This window comes from Apis florea, unplaced genomic scaffold (genome assembly GCF_048593485.1).
Source record: "Apis florea isolate Af1SG1 unplaced genomic scaffold, ASM4859348v1 contig_2495_pilon, whole genome shotgun sequence".
NCBI classification, from domain to species: Eukaryota; Metazoa; Arthropoda; class Insecta; order Hymenoptera; family Apidae; genus Apis; species Apis florea.
In genome coordinates, this window is record NW_028256595.1 from 549,856 (window position 1) to 573,555 (window position 23,700).

A 23,700-nucleotide genomic window follows, 5' to 3' on the forward strand; every position below is an offset into this window, starting at 1 on the left:
ATAATTCAAGCATATAAAATTTTTTAAAAAATTCTGAAACAGAAACTTTTGGCCAAATTTTTCGAAAAAATATAATTAAATAAAGATGACAAACAAAATTTTTTTACAATTTTTTAAAATTTTTCGTAATAAACTAAAAATAAAGAAAACAAATAGTAGAAGGACAGAAATACATTAAAAATTGGAGATTTAGCGCCATTTTCAGAGGGCCGCAGATAAAATATGTATAAACATAGAGTAGAGTAAATAGTGTGAAAAAGAGAGATATACTAAGAATTAATTGTAATATCACTTCTTGAATATTAAAAATATTTCTTCAAAGATAGGATAAAATAAAATAAAAATTGAAAATTAGTATCATTTCTTAGTTGTTTTTCAAAAAATGTTTTTGATATTCAAAAAATATGAAAATCATTTTCTATGCTATTTTTATCTTTCTCTCATTATTTATTTTCTTTATATACATATGTTTTATTTGCAACATTCTGAAGTTGATTTTTCAATTTTTAACCTATCTTTTTATATTACCTTTTTCTTATACTAATTATTTTTCTTATTTTTGATGCATAATGACACGATATTAATTGAATGTTTCATCTTTTTTTTTTTAAACTACAATATGTTTTAATTTTTAATATAACAAATATATTGCATTTTTAATTTTACAATATATTTAGATTAATAATCATAAATTTTTTCATAATAATTTATATAAGTTTATATAAATATAATTATAAATATATAAATTGTAATATTTCATATACTCTTACAAAATATTTATTCTATTTCTTATTTGTAATTTTATATTGAAATTTAATTTCAATTTTAGTTATTATCAACATTGCTATTTTATTTTAAATTGCTCAATAATGCTGAAAATGATATTAAAATAATAATGAATTTTAGAGACTTCATTTCTTCCAGGCACGAAACAAAAAATACAGTGAAAGTTAGATCTATTTTGCATCTTATCTGTGATACTATTTTTCCTATATAAAACAGTATATAATTAACGCTATTTCAACGAGTAATATTCGTTAATGTTAATTATTCGATTATTAATTATCAGAAAACATAATATTTGACACGTAATATATAAAGTAAAATTATATTACAATTACATTACATTACAAATTATAATTATTTATTTATTTGTTTAGAATATCTAAAAATATTAAATCGAATTCTGATTTAGTCATAATAGATTCTACATTTGGTAAATAAATTAATAATTTGATAAATTTTTTAATTAATACATTTTATAAAATCTATAAATATTTATATAATATCATTTATACAATTATTATATTAATTTATTAGTATATTATGATATTTTATTAGTATTAATTTATAAATATCTATGTTTTCAGATAAAAAAAAATAAGAAAAAATTTGAAAATTTTATTTAATTTAATAATATTAATAATACCATATGGGAAAAATTCATCATCAAATATTTTTAAGGTAAATTATTCAAATTTTTTATATTTCAATTTATATAAATTTATATGAATCAAGATAAAAATTTATTTTTGAATATAAAATATGATTTTTTCATTTATTTTTTTATAGTATTAAAGAGAAGAGAATGATATATATATATAAAGTATATAAAGTTATGTAATAAAATTCAATTCATATATTGGATTAAATTTAAAACAATGTAAAAAAGGAATTAATTACATTTATCAAAAAATTTTATTTTTTTAAAATAATATTTTTTCAAAATGATAAAATCCATAACATTAGAGTTAAGACCCAGACTTCAAATATGTAATGCTTTTATTCATTTAAATAAAAAAGTAAATTTAACAGAAATTAAAATAAAACTTTCAAAAGAAAGTATAGAAATAACAATAGAAAATAATACAGTAACTTTTTTAACAAAATTTGTAAAATTAATACCAGATTCATTATCAACTTTAAACATAAGAAAGAATTGGATTTGTTTTCGAGCTCAAATTGCATCTGATCCTATTCTTGGATCTTCCAAAACACAAATAATTAACAATTCAACAATAAATAACAATTTTTTGAAAAATTCTGTAAAAAATACTGAATTATTTAATGCAAACAAGTGTAATATAATGTGTAGTTGCTGCAAAAATATTCTTTCTCAAGATATACATATTAAAAGAGTTTTGCCTGTACCAGATATGAATTATGATCCAGATGAATGGTTTTGTTGTAAATATAATCATAAAAATATTATACATAATTTAATTCCATTACAATCTGATATCTTTTATGGATCATTATTTTTTATCATTCATGCAAATTTGTTTAATCATCATTTAAAAATAGAAGAAAATATTGTGATTTGTAACAGATGTTTACAATATATAGGAAAAATTCATACTGATACTTCATTTAAATTATGGAGTTGTGCTGTGGATTATAATTTATTAAATAACTCAGAAATAAAAAATGCAACAGATCCCTTTAATGATTTTTTGCTTGCTATTAAAACTTCAATGACTGGTATTTTTGGTGAAGAAATAGTTTTGCAATGTTTTATGGGAAAAGAAACTCACTCTCTCATTTTAAAACCAATGGATTGGCATTTAAATTTAATGATTGAACCTAAGGAAATTTTATATAATAATGTTATAAATTTGCAAAGAGTATCTGTTGTAAAAGTATTATATAAATATGAAACAAATAAAAATATTTCTAATTCTATAAATAAATCATATTGTGAAGTAAGTTTTTTAGTAATAAAAGCAGGTTTGAAACATTTATTAACATCAACAAAACGATTTCCACAACTTCATAGGGTTGCTATTGATTGCTATATTGGACATATATGTTTAGAAAATTCTATTAATAATAGTTAGTTATATTTTTAGAATATTGATAAATTTTAATATTTGTATAATCTTGTATATTTTTAATTCACTCTTACGCAAAACATTTTATACTGAATATGCATGTATTATTTTGATGCATGAATAAAGCTTTATTTTATCAAAAATTTACATATTTATTTGTATATTACATATTATATTGAATAGGAATATTTTACAATATTGATTCATATATTTATTCATATATTTGCTAATTGATTAGCAAAATTAAAAGAATTATAAATTACGATTGTATTTATATTAATATAAATATTTAAATATAATAACTTAATTAAATAAAATTAATCTCTTTGAGATATTCTAATATTAATACTATGGTTAATTAAAAAAAAAATAAAATAAAAAAAAATATGAAAAATACTTATAAATATTTACAGTATGTAAATGCTATGAATTTATATTCAATGAAAATTAAAAATAAATAATTATGTACATAAATATAAAAAAAATTTACATCATATATTATTTTTACAATTATGAATACAATTATCCAATTTTTATATTTATTAATTAAGTCATTTTATATATTACAAAATGATTATTTAAAAATATTCAAAGCTAAATCTTCAAATATACATATAATTATTATGGAATAAAAAAAATGTCTTTATGTAATGATGTTTAATCATTGATGATATCTAGAAAAAATATACTATGAAAAATACTATCAGAGATAGCAATTACTCTACTATTATTTAATTAAATTTTCTTATTTATATTGTATTATACTGTTTTTCAATTTTTGTTAACGGAAACTGTAAATCATCATCAGGAATATTATTTTTATAGCTATATATATTTTTTTAACAATACATAAGCTTATGTTTATATTGACATATAATACATAGTATAATACTATGCGAATATCTTTTCTTTAATGCAATAGCTGTCGATCATAATATATTATAAAAAATAATTTGCCTGCTATGAAAATATCTACATACCTTTAATGAAATATTAATATTGTATAGCATTTTAATATTTGCTATTGTACTTAATCAGGCTTATAAAAAAAAAATTTTTAAAGAGAAATTTATAATACCCTTTTAGTTTTGTTCTTCTCTATAACAAGGTCATTAAATTTAAAAATGATGAATGTTAATTATATATATTATTATATGTATTAGGCCTTAAATTTCTAGTACTGTGCAATATTTAAAATCGCAGCAAATCATAATGCAGGTCTATGCTGTAGCAATTTGATTGGAACAAAAATGTAATCTATCTGCAAGAGGTTGTATATAAATCCAACCATCTTTGGTTTCTTTGAATAACTGTCGACAAATAAAATCTTATGTAATTACTTAAGATAAGAAAAAAAATATATATATATATATATTTTATATATATATATAATTTGAAAAGAAGAATATACCTTAGTTTGCCAATTAATATTATTTTCTTTTCTAATACGTGCTTCATCACGTTGTTTTTGTTCAATTGTACACTTAGCTGCTGTTGCTTTTTCCATATCATTAATTTTTAATCCAACAGTTACATCTCGCCAAACTTTCCGTGATTCGTGTTCTTCTTGTTCACAGATTAATTTCACTAATTTTCTTTGAGTATGAAGTTCTTTAACATCTGCAAATATTTCAGTTCTCTGCAAAGATTGAATTTATGAAACAAAATGAGATAAAATAAAAGATCGATATTTTTTATAACTATTTTTTATATTTACTCCATCAGCCCATTTTGCTTCCATTGAACCACTCCATTCTCCATTTATAATAACAAATGGCTTTTTATCTCCTGGTTGTGTAATTTGACATGTAATACGATTACGTTTACCACCATAGAAAGGTTTTGTCAAAAATTCTACAGTAGCATGAAAACCAGTTTGTGTACAATGAATAGTTGCAGTTCCTCCTAATTCTATCCATGGTACAGTAAGAATAGATCTACCATAACCATTTGGAAAAGTTAATACATATTCTTCTCCATGTTGTAAAACATTTACCCAACCCTTTCCAACATTGTGTACTCCTATGCTTAATCCAAGAAATTTACTTTTTGTCCATACATGTGCTCCAAAACTAATCTTTTTTGCATAATGCTCAGCATAAAATGCACTTACTATAATAAAAGTTATATTAATTTCTTATAAAAAGATATTTATAAAGATTTTAATAAACAAACAAAACTTACTAGGAGGATGATGAGATACTTGTTCAGCAATAAATGAAAGCTGATTTTCTTTGCACCAAGGTACAGGACCTCCAACAACTAGTTTTGTATCATTAGGACTATCCATAGTATCATTAGAAATGTCCCAATAACATCTAAAAATTTCACCTAATATTGGATTATATGGTTTTTTAGCCACTCCTGACTTACGACCTGCATGGAAACTGCATAAATACCAACGAACTACTTGAACCATCCTATCTTTAGGTGTAGGCATATCTGCTATGCTAAAATGTACAATATTTTAATGTATTAAAAGTTTTAATAAATTTGTAAAAAATTTTTACTAAATATTTATTATATAAAATATACCTTACAAACTGATCTGGATGAGTAAAATAGTCTGCATACATTTCAAGAAGTGACCTGCGCTCTAAGATAAATGTAGGTAATGCTACTTTTGTTAAATCCATACCAATTTTTACTTGAGATAAAAGATGAGTTACAACAGATCCATGAGATTCCATAGAATCCACTAAAAAGCAACATAAAGATAAAGATTACATCTTATGCAGATAATTTACAATTTTATTAAAAATAAATGATTTCTTACTTTCTGTTTCACTTTCTTCTTCATAAAGAGCTGTAACAAAATTTTATAATAATAATTTTTAAGTAATAATGTTAATTAAAGTTAATTAAATAATGAAAAAGTAATTTTTATTCTTTTTAATTTTAACTTCTAATAACTAATTGTAATCAATTGATGCTTGTTGTATAAGTGTATTCAAAGAAATACATTTAATATTTTAATTGCTATTATTATTTGTTGAAATTTTCAAGTGTTGTGTTTTGAATTATTTTTTCACTTTTACTTTGACAATGCATAATATTCAAAAATTAATTGTGGATATATATATGTGCTTTAAATATAATTTAAAATATCAATTTTGTTGAAATCATTGATGATAAAAAATATTGTACATTTATTTATTTTATTATGAATAATGCAATATTACAAACTATAAGCGATTGATATTAATTGTTTAAAGAATATTTTTAATTATAATTGCTTAATCTACTTTTTAATGAAAAAAAATTATTACTTTTAGAAAACTCTTATATTCTAGAGTTAACACATCTATATTATTATAAGACTTACCTTTTTTCACTAATAAAAAATAAACGTATAATACAATTATTTTCAATGAAATATCTTTTCAATGAAAATTTGTAATAATTCTAAATTTAAATATATCATAATAATTCTAGATTTAAAATAAGCATTAATGGATTACTATTATATATTTGTATTATAAATTCAAGAATAATATATTTTATTATAATTCAGATTACGGTAATTAGTTTATTATTTAAATTATCCAATAAATATATCATATTTTTGTTAAAACTTTAATTCCATATATATTTTTCTAAATGTAATTATTATACAAAGTAAAATATCATTTCATATGAATTAATTCTTACCATCATAATCAACTGATCCATCACCTTTGGTAGGGGGTAATGGAGGCTGTTTCCGATTTTCATTTAATACATCCACATGTGATTGCGAACGTTCACTATCTCGTCTTCTACTGAATCGTTTAATTATTGCAAAATGCATTTCTTTAATTTTATATTAACCCATTAACGCCCGCTGTACTCAAAGAAGTACATCCGATATTTTAACTGGTGCTGTCATCTGCCGAGGAAATTTCAAGATATTGCATTTTGAATTGTTTCTTCACTTGTTATTTTGACAATATAAACATTCAAAAGTTTTATATATATAAGTTTTATATATATATATATATATATATACATATATATATTATTGAACGTTTATATATATATAACTTATATAACTTATATAATTTTAAATGAATAAAATTTTAAATCAATTTTGTTGAAATCATTACTGATAAATACATTGAATATCCATTTATTTTGTTATAAATAATGCAATGTTACAGATTAATGAGCGATTGATTTGTTTAAAGAATACTTTCAAATGCAGTTGCACAATCTATCTAATGAAATCAAATTATCTTTATGAAAAAAACATATTCGAGAAAATATATCGTTTTTTTTTTAAAAATAAACGCAATAGAATTATTTTTAAATATACGTCTTTCATTTAAGACTATTTCAATAAAATTTTACAACAAATATTATTATAATAATTGTAAATTTAAAACATTATTTAATTGTAAATTTGGGCGTTAATGGGTTAAAAATAAAAACTCTATAAAAAATAAATACTTACATACTGATATGATTTTGTATTGCAGAAGGAGGTGATATTTCATCTGCTGCATCATAATAATCTTCATCTTCATCCGAAGATGAATAAGAGAATTGGGGTACAGGAAGATCTCTATCCACAACAGCTTTACAAATAAAAATCAATAAAAATATACATCTTAATTTAATTTTTTTTATCCAATTTATGATTCTATTCTTTATGAAATAGTGTAATTTAATAATTTAATATTTTTTCTTAATTTAAGTAAAGGAAAATAAATTACCATTTGGCAATGTAGGTAATCTTAGTTCTACACATTCAGAACCTAATTCAATGCCAGTTTGTACAGTTGCTTCTGGTTCTCTAACAGCAACTATAATTTATTGTATTATATATTTTCAATTACTAATATATTTTACAAGTATATTTAAGTACATACCATGAGATAAAGAAGATGAAACATGTATTGAATCAGTAGGTCCTCTATATATTCCATTTACAGGTATAGCTGTATTCTAAAAATATTGTACTTGTTATAACTAATTATATTAGATATATAAATTTTAAGTATTAAAACATAAATATATTTCACATCATAAGTATTTACCTTTGCAATTTGTAACTGAACAATTGTATGTTTAACAGAATTAAGCATTGCATTAGCTTGAGTTAAAATTGCTGCATATTTTTGTTGCTTTTCTTCATCTTCTACAGCAACAGATCTTTGTTTTCCTTCAATTAATTTTATTTGATCAATTAACAATTGAAGATAAGCATCTGCTTCAGCTACTTTGCGATCAAAATCTTGTTTTGGAGGTGATTTTTTAGGATCCCATCTCTGAAATAATATAAATTTTATTTAAGCATTAAAATATATTTATTCTTATTGTTCATAACATTTAAATAATCATACAGCATGTGAATGACGTAATATAGTATCTTCCAATGCACGAATCCAACGTTCACGTTCTTCTGCATTTCTTGTTTGAAAATGAAATGTTTTTGAATCATCTTTATATGATGATGTAGTAATTGTAAATGTGCTATCATCTTCATCATCAATACCTATAATAGCACCTCTTAAACGTACACATCCTCTGCGGGCTCCTCTCATCATTTTTTCCTTACTCTAAAATATAATTAAAAAATAATAAAAAAATTAGCATATTTGAAATGTAATATTAATAGAAATTTTAGAGAAAGCATTATTAATATTTATAATTAAAATATTTATAATTTTTTTAAGACATATAATAAAAATATAATGAATAATATAATGAAAATATTAATAATTAGATTTTTTATAAAATATGAATTATTGATAATTTAATTATAATGAATATAATACAAAAATATTTATATTGATAATAATTTTTTTAAAATTAATTTCTTTTTATCATTTAATGTTGATAAATATTTTGTTAAATATAAATGAGAACAAGATATTTACTTGATAATGGCAAATATATAAGATATTTAAAGAATTACAAATAATTTTTTATAAATAATTGGTAAATAAGTTTAAAAAAATTTGATAAATATAATAATTTATATTATATTTAAATTATAATTTTAAATTAATTATCACATAAATATTTTAAAAGAAAATAGAATGTAACCTATTAATTAATAAAAGTGAATATTCAAGAACAAAAATTATAATATTCAAAAATTCTTACTGTATAATATGATAAAAGACCAGCATTATCGTCTAAAACAAACCAGCGATATTGCCATCCATTTACAACATTTGTCCATTTGCTAAGTGAACCTTCCATCGTCGACATTGTTATTTGTTGCTCACTGTTATTTACGACTATATGATATACATAAGTACAAATACATAGATATGTATATATAATGCATATGCGCATGCATAAGTACTTATATATTTTATATAAGTGTATAGAAGGGTAACTCGATAAGAAGATTGATATAAGACGAATTTTCAAATATCCTTATTCTAGTGAAAACAAATACTGTTTTTAAATTTCATAATTTAAAAAAACAAATATTTTAAATAATATAGATTTTTATTCGTTTTTATTTATTGCTCGTAATAAATAATATAACAATAATAAGTGATTTTATTGAAAAAAGTTTATCTATACTAATTTTCTTATCTTTCTAGTCTAGTTCTTAGTCTACGATTATAAAAGATTATATTACGATAATAATAAAGTAATGAATACAATATGTAACATATCGAAAGTGTATAAATGATTAATAACAACATTAATACAATGAAAGATTTTTATATCTAAATGAAATAAAAAAAATAAGTAAACTAATAAGTAAACAATTTATTCTCAATCTAATATTAAGGAGATAAATATTAAGAAGACATACATTCGATTTAATCAAAGAAAACAAGTAAGTATTGCCTATTCTGTCAACTTATTAATTACTTTGTCTTTTAGATGTTATGTTGATGTGAATGATCTGTTGTTAATAGTAATATAAATTGCAAATAAATTCATAATTCATAAAAAATATATAATTTCGAAATATATACATTCTCATTGTTTTTAGTTCACGATTAATAAAAGAACCTTAACATTTGAAAAAATATAACATACCATAAGTTTTGATTATATATAAAAATATAACATACCATAATTGATATTATGAACTTTTATTTGCGAAATAACAACTATTGAAATTTTATTAATAAATTAAAGATAATTAATCAATATGAAAATAATTATAAAAAAATGATATAAATTTATAATTTATTTATAATTTGATGTATAAAATCATAATAAAATTATCAATCAAAATATTTATAAAAAAGTAAATTATTTAAATTACTCATATTTTCACACAATTGATATTTTCAAGTTAATTTTTATATTAAAAATATTAATTTATATATTTAATTTATATATTAATATACATATTATATTAATGTGTAATATTTTTTATATATAGCATCAAATAAATATGGAGAAGAAACATGGTTCTGATGTAGTGGAAGATGAAGAACTAGAAGAATCAGAAAATATCATAATAAATGAAGTTGATGGATTACCAAATTTACATCCTAATTATCAACAATTAGAATTAGAATTTGACATAGAAAAAAGTCGTTCTGATACAAGATCTATTGAAGATTTAGTACGTGATGAAGATTTACCAACATCAGTCATTGTAACTAATGTAGACCCCAGAGTTTTTAAAAATGATGAATTAAAGGTAATAAAAATTTATAATAAAATTCAATGTAATAAATATACATTTTAATAGATATTTGTTTTATATCTATAGGATGAAATACAGGACCTTTTCAAGCAATTTGGGAAAGATGCTACATTTCAATATTTTAGATCTTTTAGAAGAATGAGAGTGAATTATAGTTCGCCAAATGCAGCAGCAAATGCTAGGATACAATTGCACCAAACTCATTTTGGTGAAACTAATATCAATTGTTATTTTGCACAACCTGTTACTCCAATAGGTTTGTATATTACATATTTATATATTATAAAAACAATTTTATACATTATAAAAATAATATATTTTATAGATGTAGAAGATCAACATCTTCAACCACCAGCACTTACTAAACAGTTCCTAATTTCGCCACCTGCTTCACCACCTATTGGATGGGAGCCCAGAGAGGAAAATGAACCTTTAGTCAATCATGACTTATTAGCAGCTATAGCAAATTTATCTGCAGGTTTTATTATTTGAATAATTTATAATATGCTTCTTCTCTATATATATTTATATATGTATATCAACTATATAAATAATTTTACAGGAGGTAGTCATGAATTACATCCTGGAGGTTCAGGACAACCTGGCATAGTTGTACATGTTTGTGAAACAACAAATCCTATAAAAAATGTTCCACGTATTCAACATACGCGTTGTCCAGAACATTCATAAACATCTCGATTAGAAATTGTCCATCTTTACAAATAAAATGAATTATTTATCCATCCAAGAAGCAATTAGAGGCATTACAAATAATGATATTCAACAATTTTGTATTGCAATATTGCAAAATTGATACTTTAATTTATGATTATAAACTCACAGGAAATAATCTGTAAATGTGTTTTGCTCAGACAAATATATGTGAGTATTTAAGATAAAATAAAAATATATAATAAATATTTTATCACAAAAGTTGTTTTTGTTTTCAGATAAATAATATTTTATGCAGACATTACAAACAAATAAAAATACGTGATATAATGACATAATTTAAAAATCATCGAATATTTAATAACGTACAAATAAAAAATTACATAAAAATCTACATGTTTCAAAATAACTTTATATTCTTATCCTCTTTTAATTTAAAAACATATTTTAAAATATTGTTAGCTGCTTACTTACAATAATAAAAATTAATAAAATTAATATTAAAATATCAAAAATAAAAAGTATCAAATTATCACTATTAAAATTTTACTCAAAGTATCAATGTTATAAATAATTTTAAAAAAGATATATAAAATTTATGATCATAGAAAAAAGGCAAATAGAATTAAAATCTTGGTACTATAATTATCTCAGAATTTCAAGCAAGATTAACTTAAAAAGTATCATTTGTTACAAAGTGAATGTGTGTGATAAGTTTAAAGAAAGTTATGAACATTGATGTATATTTAATGTACATATATATTGTTATAGAAGTATATTATGCAAACACATGAAAAGTGATATCAGTGATATTATTTCATGTCATATTTTAATTAACCAATATGAAAATTAGAAAATGATTTTTTTCATTAAAAAACTATTTTAAACTTTTAGAATATATATAATTAATAAAGTTAAACTTATAAATACTGTTGTTATTTTGAAAAAAATTGTTTGCAAATAATAAATCTATGTATTACTCAAAATATATTAATATTATGCGTTTTTTTTTGTAATTGTAATTATTAATGCATGAGTGTGTGTGTGTTGCGCGCGCGCGCGCATGTGTGTAATGTATATAATGTTCTCTCTTATATAAAATATATTTCATATTGATGTAAGATTTAATCTAATATAGATTTGTTGATAATTTATATGTTACAGCAAATTACTTTTGTGTGAATAAATATGTTATTTAAAACTCAATTTTTGTGTTGAAGTCTTTTATAAATAACATATAAAAATATCTTTTACAATTATGTAATATAATATAATTAATTATATAATTTATTTTAATTATTATTTTAAAATAATTTTAGAAAATGATTTATTTATAAAAATAATATTTTTGGGAAAAATGTAATAAAATACATCAAAAAATATAAAAAAATCTTATTTTTTAATTTCGAAATTGTTCACTTTTACAGTTGATCGCATATTGAAATAATATAAAAGCTTTATACACATCAATGTTATCAGTAATATTAAGTTAAGATTTTATCATTCACAATATAATTGTAAAATTTTTTAGGTACAGATATGATATAAGATTTTATTATTAAAATATAAAAAAATTAAAATTTTATATCCTTACATTTACATGTAACGGTGTAGGCCATTTTTTATATATTTTTTTTTCATATGAATTAATTTATTTTAACTTTTGTAATTTGAAAATTGTATTTGATTTAAAAAAATTGCTATGTATTTAATAAAAACAAAATATAGAAGTATCATAAAACTCTAGAAAAAAATTCTATAATTTAGTGCTTTTATCTGTCTTTAAACAAATTAATGAAAATAATTATGTTTAGAAAATATGTACACTTAAACAATTACACAATAAATAAACATATTCATGCAATTATGCTTAAACATGTATTAAAATGTATAATGTACATATGTGTACATACCATCTATAACATTTTCTCTCCAAATAAACTAATTTGTGACAAATTTATAGGATTTATAATTATTTTATAAATAACTTATTTTATTCTAAAATAGAATAAAATTGTCAGATTATATTAAATATAAAACAAAATAATAAAAATAAAATCAAAGATAAAGTTATTAATGAAATAGCAATGACACTAAAAATAAAAGACAAAAAATAATGGAAATATAATATAATGAATAGATTTTAAAACAAACATTTTTTTCCATAGATATGTTCAAATTAACTTTTTTTTTTTTAAAAAAAACTTTAATTTTTGAAAATTTAATAGATATACCTACTTAACAATGCACATTCCTATGGTCGAAGACAATATAATATTATTTAATTTATGAACGATATGACTCTGTATGACAGTACTATTTGTTTCAAAAAATGTTTTTTGTGAATATATTACAAACAACATTAATATCTTTTTATTATATTAGGATTTTTGAGCATATACTTGGTAAACAAGAACTGAATGTTTATAAAAATATAATATTAATCATGAGAATCTGAACAATATTATATGTATAATCCTGATCTATGCCATGTACACAAAAGTATTAATGTCATCATCGTGTCTACGTATATATTTATGCTCAATAAGCCATTCAATTTGTTCTTTTATCATCTTTTTACTCGGTAAAAACATATTTTTTAATATGTCAACTAATTCAGTTTGTAACTGTGCATTACTAATTTTTTTACGCATCTTTAAAATCTTGATAATTGCTTCCTGTTAAAAAATACGTTTATATTATAATTTTTACTTATTAGAGATAAGAATTATTTATAAAGATTTTTTAATTATTTATAAATTATTATAATTTAATTATTTATAATATTACAATAATTCTTACAATATAAAGAATATTACCTGAACTCTTAATATTCTAAGTTGTACAATAGATTGGTTGTCTTCTTCTTTACTCCGCTCAGTTGATAATTGAAGTCTACCTATTAAATTAATTTTACCTCGTTTTTGCAGTTTACCATTTTTTCTAAGAATTAAAGAAAAATATTAATTATTCTAGATCAAATCAAATTTAATTAATTTATATAATAAATAATTTATATGAAAAAGAAATATTACTAACACAATAGCAAATTCTTGATTAACCCAAAATCTTGTATCATTTGCAAAATCTTTGGGACTATGTGCATGTGGTTCAACTAAAAGAAGTTGACGTTTAAGTTTCGGAAAAGCACACAACGACCATAATGTTCGTCTTAGTTCAGGATCTGGAAGTTCCGTAGCCAATCGTAAATTTTCATATGATATTTTTTCAAACGGTCGTTGATTCCAAGCAAACAAAACTGCCATTTGAAATGTTGTTACATCCACATCGAAGCGTCCCACTTGGTTAGAAAATGTTATCTGGAACACCATCCAAATTGGTTGCAAGGTGAAGCTGAAAATTAGAACCGAGATATTGAATTTTTTGAAAAGTTCTACTCTATACCCACGTTTACTGCATCAGAAAAACTTATGATGTTCTGTTTTAAACATATATATATTTTCTTAATGTGGATAAAGAATTTTAATTAATTTATAATAATTTTTAAAATAAAACCCTTTTTAATACTCTTTGACAAGATTTTTCTTTCTTACCGTGCCATTTGACATATGATGATACCACTGTAATTTTCTTCCACTGTGTTTTTTTTTATAAAATTCTTCTACTTCAGGAATATAATCTTCTAATTGCAACGGTAAACTTACAGTGACGCGTTCACTACCTCTGGCCCATGCACCTGCATTTAGTATCTATGATAGATAATATTAATACACATTTCAATATATTTAACAGTATATGAACAATATATGAATATATAATAAAATATTATTATAAAATTTTAACAAATACCTTAATATTAATACTATCTGCAATAGCAGCTCTACATTGTTCCTTAAATTGTTGATTAAGATCTTGTGACACTTTAATATCTTGAAACATTCGAGCTAATTTGTTAACATAATCAGCAGGCATTCCAACCTCACGGAGCCATTCTACCATATTTTCTTCTTTTTCAGAATCAGCAGATGTATCTAATATTAAGCGCCTTGTTAAATGAGCTTTATGATAGCGCATAAACACATCTTTATTCTGAACATATTTTAACACTAATAACTAAAAAGAAATCAACATAAAATAAGTATGACATAAAATAATATTAAATATTATAAGCACAACAATATATATCACAATACATACCACATCTTTTAACTTGCTTTCAATTTCATCAGAAGTCAATTTTTTACTGAGTGGTGTTTTTCTAAGTAACATATCACAATAGTTAGCTAGAAGTTCTGGACATTTTGACTCTGGCTGTCCATTATTATTATTATTAGGTTTGTTATTCAAAATAGTTGTACCAATACCAGAACATTGACGTGCAGGTAATTCTAACCTGAATACTGTTGCATCATTTACAACAAGTTTATAAGCTTTATCTCGAGCAGTTAGAAATCGAGGATCATCATCAAATGCTTCTTTAACAAGAATTGAAAATCGACGAAAAAGATCCAATAATCTTTCGACATATTTTTCAGAATCTTGAGTAATAACATCCACAGCTGCCATCATATCAGCTAAACCTGCACTTGCTATATGTTCCTCTAAATTTCTTAACATTGGACCAACTCCTTCAGGAACTCTATCCATTAGTTTTAGCATTAACCTAAGTTCTATAATTAAAATTTATATTACATTATTATTTTAGAAATCAAAATATTGTAATTATTATACTTACTATCTGTTTGACGATGTTGAATCATTCTTGGACATTCTGCTAATATAGCTGGCTTAAAAGTTGCCACTAAAACACGTACACAACAATCAGTTAAAAGTTGTACACTAGCACTGTTTGGTTCTAAATATTTTTGGGCACGAAGTTCTTCTTCTTGTAATTTTGCATCTGCATAACGCATATAATTTTCTACACCATGTAATGATAACTGTTCAGGAGCTTTAACCCAATAAAAAGCTTCTGTTGCTTCTATATATGCTGCTTCAAAATTTTCTCTATAAATTTGAAGCTTATCTGTTGCATTTGAACATAAATTTACTGCAATTTAATTAAATACAATTTTAAAATTATAATGTGTACATTGAAAGAGCTTACATGATAAAAAAAAATTTATTACCATAAGATTCTCTAACGCCAATAACTAACTGTGAATCAAATGCTTCACCATTTCTTTCAGCACGAACAAGTCGCATAGCTGAATCTTGAAGTTTTTGTTTTATTTCTCCAAATATACTTTGATTCCAACTATCCAACATCAGCTATAATAAAAATAAAAAATTATAGAATTATACATTGAGAAACTAAAAAAGAAATTCTTACTTTTCTAACAATATCATCAGGTTGACTTTTTTTCTGAACACTAGATGGTGCTTTTCCAGCAAGAGATGTTTCTAATTGTCTAAATGGTGTTGGTAAATAATTACACTGTGCAAAAAATTTTCTCCATTCAGCTATATATGCTTTTAATAAGGCTTGTTCTTCTTGGTGTGCTAAAACTCTCTATAAAGTATATAAAATAATAATTTTTTTATTAATAACAATATATATCTTTTTATTTAGAAATATATAGAATAATATATACCTGCTGAGCTTGTTTTATAAAATCCATTATATCTTCTTTAAGTGCATCTAATAATTTAAGAGCACCTTTGTCATTCCATACACATACTGCATGAACAGAAAAGAATAAATCTTGCCACTCTGCTTGAGTAACAGTTTCTTGTTTGAGTAATTTTAAAATAGTTGGTCGCATACATGGCCATTTATCTTCAAACGTAAACTGACTTTTATCCTAAATATATAATTCAGAAAAAGATTAATTAATTAAACTTTTATATTTAAGTATCAAAGTTAATATTAACAATATTATATCAGTATTAATTATATTATATTATTTTTTTATAAATTTTTAAAGTAATAAATTCTTTTAATATACTTATTCTATTTATATTGTCAATGTATAATAAAATGTCAATAAAAATATTTTTATTATCTAATAATTCATGATTTTAGTTAAAAAGAAATATAATTATTATAAAAACAAAAAATTAATATTTAATTATTGAAGATTATGATAATATATAAATTAATTATTAGTAAATGAAAATAATAATTATATTATATAAGTATTTTTAAATATTTTTAATATAATACTCTTTTAGATATTTATGTACGGTAAATTTCAAAATGTTCTTTGACAATTCAAACATTGTAGGTTAGATGTATATGTTATATATATATATATATATATATATATACACATATATATACACATATAAGAATTTATATATAATTATTGAAAATAAAACAATATAATAAAAAATCTTTTAAATTTAGAAAATTTAAAAAATCATTTTCAAATCTATTCTTTAATGTAAATAAATTTTAAATATAAATATCATTATTTAATGACAACTAACCATCGGCACCTTCGCATAAAGTTTTGACATGTCCTATACCACAATGCGTCTACGCCAATGAATACAAATAGTACTGTGAACTGATTAATTATAATTCATTTGAACATTAATTTTATTAGTTTTATAAAATTTCAAAATTAAAATAAATTTCTTATGTACATATTACATATGCGTGTATATTATAAAGAAAGAATTATCAATGATATATTAAATTTATATTCTTTTATCTTATGTAAATATTGTTTTAATATATATATTCTTTTTATAAAATTTTATTTTTTAAATCTTGTAATTCAATTTTTATACTTTTGTCAAGAAATTTTAAATAAATAATAAATCTTATTTTAATATTTTTATTATAATTTATTGTTTTCAATATTTTATTATATTGATTACTGTATTATATTAAAAAATTATGTGTATATATCAAAAAATAATGTGTATATATGTTAAAATATAAAATCATTTCAAGATAATACTTATAGAAATTTAAAAATTATTTTAGAATCAGTGTAAAATGTGAGTAAAAATAAATCTTATTTAAATTTTACACAATTATACACAAATTTATATATCTTACAATTCATACAATCCATTGTTTATTTAATCTGTTATTGTATAATATTATGTATATTAAAATTGAATTTTTAGACTAATTTATTATTATTAGAAATATATTCAATATTAATATTTAGTTATATATACACATATATATAAATATATAATATTTTTAATTTTGATTTTTTTTATTGGACTATTAATTAATATTATATTACGTTTATATATATATATATAATTTTTTAATTAGATTTCATAATTCAAAAAAATTTTCGTTATAATTTCATTATAATATTTAAATTCTTTATTATGAAATTACAATTATATTAGAAAGATTACATGAAAAGGGAAAAAATTAAAAATTTTTTATTTTATTAAATTTTTTTTTATACATATTAAATTTATTATACTATTTAATAAATAAATGTAACAATTTAATATTAATATACAATATTTTTAGATATACACATATAATATATAAATATACATAATTTTATTATGTAGATTATAAGATAGATTATAAGTATATATAATCTAATATAAAATAATTAAAAAAAATAAATTCTTTTTCAATAATTAATTATTAAAATTTAATTTATTAAATGTTGTATTTTATCATTGTTATTTAGAATCAGTAACAAATGTTGTAAGTACACGTGGAAGCATAATATAATTAAATGAAAAGAGGGGACTAATATAAGTAAATAGGTATCTAGATACACATATATGCATATACACAATACACAGTGTAGTGTGATTTCAGTCACGTCGTTAAGATTAATCATTATAAGTAAAATAAAATATTTTAATTATTTGAAATATGTGTTATCTTTATTTAAATATATAATTATAAAAAAGAATATTTCTAAGTATAAGTAAATGTATGTATATTAGTAGAACATTAAACAATATGATGAAAGTATCAATAATGTTTGCTTTTGACAGAAAGATTTACGTTATTGGTAGCACGTAGACTAGTCGATGTTATAAAAAGTGGAAAAATATCGCGGGGGCGCGCGGTATTATTTTATTATCAATTTCAAAACGTAATTGAAAAGTATACCAGTGAACTTAATCATGAAGATTGAAGCCAATGAAAATATGTTTGGAGTATTGATACTATTTACTGTGTTTTCACCTTCTATTGTACATTCTAATTATTTTAATACAAACAATGAAAAGAATGATCAATGTTTCTGTAAGGTATTATTTTTATTGTTTTCTCGTTATTCAAATTTTTTCATAAAAAATATACATAACCTACAAGAATATGACATCTGTCATTATTAACTATGTGTATGCAATATATACATTAACATTATATAATTTAATATTGTTTTTATATTTTTAAATAAATTAAAATATATTTATAAAAATTTAGTTGAAAGGGTCAATAGATGATTGTAGTTGCAATGTGGATACAGTGGATTATTTTAATAATATGAAAATTTACCCAAGAGTTCAGAGTCTTCTAGTCAAAGATTATTTTCGTTTTTATAAAGTAAATTTAAACCATGAATGTCCTTTTTGGACTGATGATAGTAAATGTGCTATAAGATATTGTCATGTACAACCTTGTCAAGATGTAAGTAATATGTTAATTTGAAAAATATTATTTGAAAATATTATAATATTGTACATTTATATGATAATATGTACGATTAATATATATATATATATATAATATAATATTATTAAAATTTAAATTGTTAAAATTTATATATATCTTTATGTTTGTAGGAAGATATTCCAGATGGTTTAAAAGGGGATATATTGAGAAATATTCATTTCAATGAAAATCCTATGGATAAATACAAAATCAAAGCACAATATGATGATTGTTTATATAGTGCGAAAGATCATAATAAAGAACTTGGTTATTTAAATACAACAATTAGGTAAAAAAAGATTTATAGATTTATAACAAATCTTAATTAAATAAATATATAATATTTAATGTAATTTCAAATTTATTTTTATATATTTTTTGTTAGTTCAGAGAACTACAAGGATTTTGAATTGTGGCAGCAATATGATGATGCTCAAGATAATTTTTGTGTAAAAGAGTCAAGTCCTGGAGAGTATGTGGATCTTTTATTAAATCCTGAAAGATACACAGGTTATAAAGGTCCTAGTGCACATAGAATATGGAAAAATATTTATATGGAAAATTGTTTTAGGTATGTATTCTTTTCAATGATTGAAAATGAAATGAATATATTGTGAAATATATGTTTTCTTTCATATATATATATTTAATTACAGACCTGAAAATTCACCACATAATTTTATTCAATCTTCAAAAATAAATGGTACGTAATTTAAATTAATAAAATATTTCTAATTATTGGATATTATATTATAAATTCATTTTAATCTATTATTGCAGGGATGTGTTTGGAAAAGAGAGTTTTTTATCGTGTTATATCAGGACTTCATGCTAGTATTAACATTCATTTGTGTTCAAAATATTTGTTATCATCAAAAGACAATTTAGGGATAGTACCTGGTGGCCAATGGGGCCCTAATTTACAAGAATTTCAGAAAAGATTTTCACCAGAAGAAACAGGAGGTGAAGGTCCAAATTGGTTAAAAAATTTATACTTTACTTATTTATTAGAGTTAAGAGCTTTGGCTAAAGCTGCACCATATTTAGAAAGGGAAGAATATTATACTGGTAATAAAGCACAAGATAAAGATACTCGTTTGGCAATAAATGATATTTTAAATATTATTAAGTAAGATTAATTTTATAACTAATAAATAAAATGTTTATAGATTGTATGTCTAATATAGATATATTTTAGGTCATTTCCCGATCACTTTAATGAAAGCGTCATGTTTACTGGCGGATCTGAAGCCCTGTTATTAAAAGATCAATTTAAACAACATTTTAGAAATATTTCTCGTATTATGGATTGTGTAGGTTGCGATAAATGTAAATTATGGGGAAAACTTCAAATACATGGTTTGGGTACAGCATTAAAAATTCTCTTCTCAGGGAAGTTTGATAGATGGGAATCAACTTTAAATAATTTTAATAGAAGGAAATTTTTTTTAGAAAGAAGTGAAATTGTTGCACTTATAAATGCTTTTGGAAGGTAAGCATTAAAAAAATTAATAATTTTAATTATTTTGTAAAATATAATAAAATATTTTATAAAAATGACGAGAAAAATTATTAATCGAAAATATAATTATTTAAAAATTTTGCAGATTATCAGAAAGTATCTTTGAATTGCATAAATTTAGACAAATGATAAGATAGCAAAATATTGATTAATATATTATATAATTAACTCACTCTAGTAAAATACATCACACAAATCGATTTATATAACCTTTGATTATATAGTAAGTTTATAAAATAATGGATCTATATCAGTTACAAATTGCTAAAAAATATTATATTCATATTTAAAATACGGCATAAAGTCGCAATAAAAGTTATTAAGTTTAATATATAATCTTTTATATATTTTTTATTTAAGATAAGAATTAATTTGATATTAGTAAAAATTATAACCCAGTAATATATAATATTGATCGAATTAATAAAAAATAATGTCAATTCTTATATCATTATATTATCTTATTTTATTGCGATTTTATTGATAACTTCAACTCTATCTGTGATAAATATTTTGTCTTTAGAGAAGAGTCTTCTACCAGTTCTGAAAAGTATATAGCCTATTCAGTTTTTAAAAAACTAATTTTTATTCAACGAATGTTAAAATTTTTTTTAAAGATATATATATTTATATATATACATATTTTATATATATATATACGTATATATACATATATACATATAAATATATCAAGTCAAAGTTATAACTTGTTTCTTTAAATTTACTTCTCTTTTACTGAAAATTATTATTAATGTAAATTAAAATTACAATTACATTGTTCTATTCATAAATAATGTTGATTACTAAAATTATTATAAAAAAAGATAGAATATAATGTGTTATGTTCAATATGCATTACAAAAATCGAGATGAACCAATTTTATATAATAACGTATACATTTTTTAAAAAATCTTATATTCTATGTTTTTATAATATTGCTATAATGAAAGTGGCAAAGTTTCATATTATTTTCCGACAAATTTACATACAAAGAGAAAACACCAGTGTACTTATTATATTTCTATGTATTCATAATAATTCATAATAATTTGTACAATATTATTATATATGCGTAAATCTAATTTATTATTGGTACATTATCTAATTATTATTGGTACTATTTCCATATTATAAAAATAGTAATATTTATTTTAATTTCTTAATTAAATATATATATATATAAAAAAACAATATACATATATTTCAAAAACTTTAAAATAATCTTGAAAATATTGATAATTAGATATACAGAATTTATATGACTTATTTAGATAAATTTATTATTCAGTTTTTTGAAACCATATTAAAATCACATTAAGTTGTATATTATAAAAATGTATCGAATAAAAAAAATTTCTTATTAACTAATTATATGACTCTAAATAAATCATATATTATAAGAAGAGTGTGAAATTTCATTATATTATATAAAAATTGTAATACAAATTTAACTACACCGTTAAAAAAAATATATATATTTTACGTGTGAACATGAATTAATATAATTCTTATTATTTTATTTATAATTTGAACATTTTTATGTAATCTGCTTATATCTATGATTATAAAAGGTAACGGGTTTCAAATATAATGTATGAATGTAATGAATTCAAATATTATCGATATTATGTTTTTGAATGCAAACATAAATTATTTTTATCCCTTTTATCAAACATTCCATTCAATCATAATGTTTCTGCATGCAAATAATGAATAAATCTTTCCCTTCGATTTTTCTTCTTATCATCAGTTTTTAATTACTTATTTCTGCATTGCTTTTTTTAATCAATCATTTTCTAACTTTACCGAACATTCTTCTATAATTTATCATTTCTTTTCATTTTAATCATAAGAATCATATCAATGGTTAAGTTATTTTTAAGCTTCGAGCGAACATTGGTACGCAAAGTACGATGTAATATTAACGCATCGTGTCGATAATCTTCTCGGATAACAGACGCTTAGGTGTCCGTTATCCGAACCCATCGAACGCATCGCAAACGCAGTCAAGAAAAATCCTCGGCCACCCTGGTAACGATCTTGGTGAACGAGTCAGGTGTTTTGCAATAGCACATACATATTCTAATAATTCAGCAAAATCAATTAAATTTCCATCTTCAATTATTATCACGCTCGCGTTGGAACAAGAAACATTCATAAAATTGTGTATTTTTGAATCACGATCATCAATTCAATATTAAGATAAGTTGCATGTCATAATTACGACATTTAATTTATAACGTTAATTATTTAAAATCTTTTTAAAAATTTCACGAAAGTTTCAATAAGTTTTAATTAAAAAAAAAAAAAAAAAAAAAAAAAACATATTTAAAAGAGAGAAAAAATTGCATCGAAGAAAGAATTGTATAAAGTCGCGTGACATAAACGTGACATAATATACATTTACAAATTTTTCGGATACATTGTTAATTAATTTCTCGAATTAGTAAAGGGTATAAGCGTGAATAAAGAAGGAACATATAACGAGGAACAGTTCTGGCT

At 21.5% G+C, this 23,700-nt stretch overlaps 5 protein-coding genes and 1 long non-coding RNA gene across 11 annotated transcripts; 4 read left to right on the forward strand and 2 right to left on the reverse strand.

Annotated features, from left to right (window-relative positions):
- The first annotated feature begins 921 nt into the window (after nt 1-921).
- LOC105736464 (uncharacterized) lies at nt 922-5,345 on the forward strand. Its single transcript, XR_015291716.1, has 4 exons — nt 922-1,088; nt 1,161-1,216; nt 1,371-1,464; nt 5,190-5,345. It is a non-coding gene; the product is annotated as an uncharacterized LOC105736464 (long non-coding RNA).
- On the forward strand, nt 1,583-2,974 carry LOC116414965 (uncharacterized). Its single transcript, XM_031918707.2, has one exon. It carries the CDS (start codon nt 1,728-1,730, stop codon nt 2,835-2,837), a length of 1,110 nt encoding a protein of 369 aa, XP_031774567.2. The 5' UTR covers nt 1,583-1,727; the 3' UTR covers nt 2,838-2,974.
- LOC100869523 (oxysterol-binding protein-related protein 9) lies at nt 2,939-9,089 on the reverse strand. 2 transcript variants are annotated; one of them, XM_012491061.3, is made up of 13 exons: nt 8,922-9,089; nt 8,156-8,371; nt 7,850-8,080; nt 7,682-7,757; nt 7,526-7,615; nt 7,264-7,387; nt 6,483-6,589; nt 5,608-5,637; nt 5,367-5,529; nt 5,016-5,281; nt 4,549-4,943; nt 4,243-4,470; nt 2,939-4,141 (listed from the first exon to the last, which is right to left on the reverse strand). In XM_012491061.3, the coding sequence occupies exons 1-13, from the start codon at nt 9,027-9,029 to the stop codon at nt 4,052-4,054; spliced, it is 2,124 nt and encodes a 707-aa protein (XP_012346515.1). In that variant the 5' UTR covers nt 9,030-9,089; the 3' UTR covers nt 2,939-4,051. The 2 variants fall into 2 exon arrangements, with proteins under 2 accessions (XP_012346515.1, XP_003696931.3); XM_003696883.4 differs by having other exon boundaries at nt 6,483-6,592; nt 8,922-9,088.
- Nucleotides 9,090-9,153: 64 nt separating this feature from the next.
- Nucleotides 9,154-12,321, forward strand: sra (RRM_RCAN_like domain containing protein Sra). Of its 2 annotated transcripts, XR_015291746.1 has the most exons (6): nt 9,154-9,615; nt 10,174-10,437; nt 10,510-10,699; nt 10,769-10,921; nt 11,006-11,325; nt 11,394-12,321. XR_015291746.1 is itself a non-coding variant. In XM_086907002.1 (5 exons), exons 2-5 carry the CDS (start codon nt 10,186-10,188, stop codon nt 11,131-11,133), a joined length of 723 nt encoding a protein of 240 aa, XP_086763128.1. In that variant the 5' UTR covers nt 9,299-9,615; nt 10,174-10,185; the 3' UTR covers nt 11,134-11,376. The 2 variants fall into 2 exon arrangements, 1 of the variants encoding a protein (XP_086763128.1); XM_086907002.1 differs by lacking the exon at nt 11,394-12,321 and having other exon boundaries at nt 9,299-9,615; nt 11,006-11,376.
- A 174-nt stretch (nt 12,322-12,495) lies between these two features.
- Nucleotides 12,496-17,561, reverse strand: Cul5 (cullin 5). 3 transcript variants are annotated; one of them, XM_012491057.2, is made up of 11 exons: nt 17,509-17,561; nt 16,671-16,880; nt 16,409-16,588; nt 16,206-16,347; nt 15,812-16,126; nt 15,274-15,746; nt 14,926-15,189; nt 14,670-14,825; nt 14,155-14,435; nt 13,935-14,058; nt 12,496-13,793 (listed from the first exon to the last, which is right to left on the reverse strand). In XM_012491057.2, exons 1-11 carry the CDS (start codon nt 17,536-17,538, stop codon nt 13,599-13,601), a joined length of 2,370 nt encoding a protein of 789 aa, XP_012346511.1. In that variant the 5' UTR covers nt 17,539-17,561; the 3' UTR covers nt 12,496-13,598. The 3 variants fall into 3 exon arrangements, with proteins under 3 accessions (XP_012346511.1, XP_031774560.1, XP_012346512.1); XM_031918700.2 differs by lacking the exon at nt 17,509-17,561 and adding an exon at nt 17,263-17,329; XM_012491058.3 differs by lacking the exon at nt 17,509-17,561 and adding an exon at nt 17,243-17,329.
- A 1,211-nt stretch (nt 17,562-18,772) lies between these two features.
- Ero1L (endoplasmic reticulum oxidoreductin-1-like protein) lies at nt 18,773-22,842 on the forward strand. Of its 2 annotated transcripts, none has more exons than XM_003696880.4 (9): nt 18,773-18,947; nt 19,012-19,269; nt 19,448-19,651; nt 19,807-19,964; nt 20,061-20,246; nt 20,332-20,378; nt 20,456-20,804; nt 20,874-21,167; nt 21,283-22,842. In XM_003696880.4, the coding sequence occupies exons 2-9, from the start codon at nt 19,144-19,146 to the stop codon at nt 21,332-21,334; spliced, it is 1,416 nt and encodes a 471-aa protein (XP_003696928.1). In that variant the 5' UTR covers nt 18,773-18,947; nt 19,012-19,143; the 3' UTR covers nt 21,335-22,842. The 2 variants fall into 2 exon arrangements, with proteins under 2 accessions (XP_003696928.1, XP_086762931.1); XM_086906805.1 differs by having other exon boundaries at nt 18,820-18,947; nt 19,016-19,269.
- The last annotated feature ends 858 nt before the right edge of the window (nt 22,843-23,700 follow it).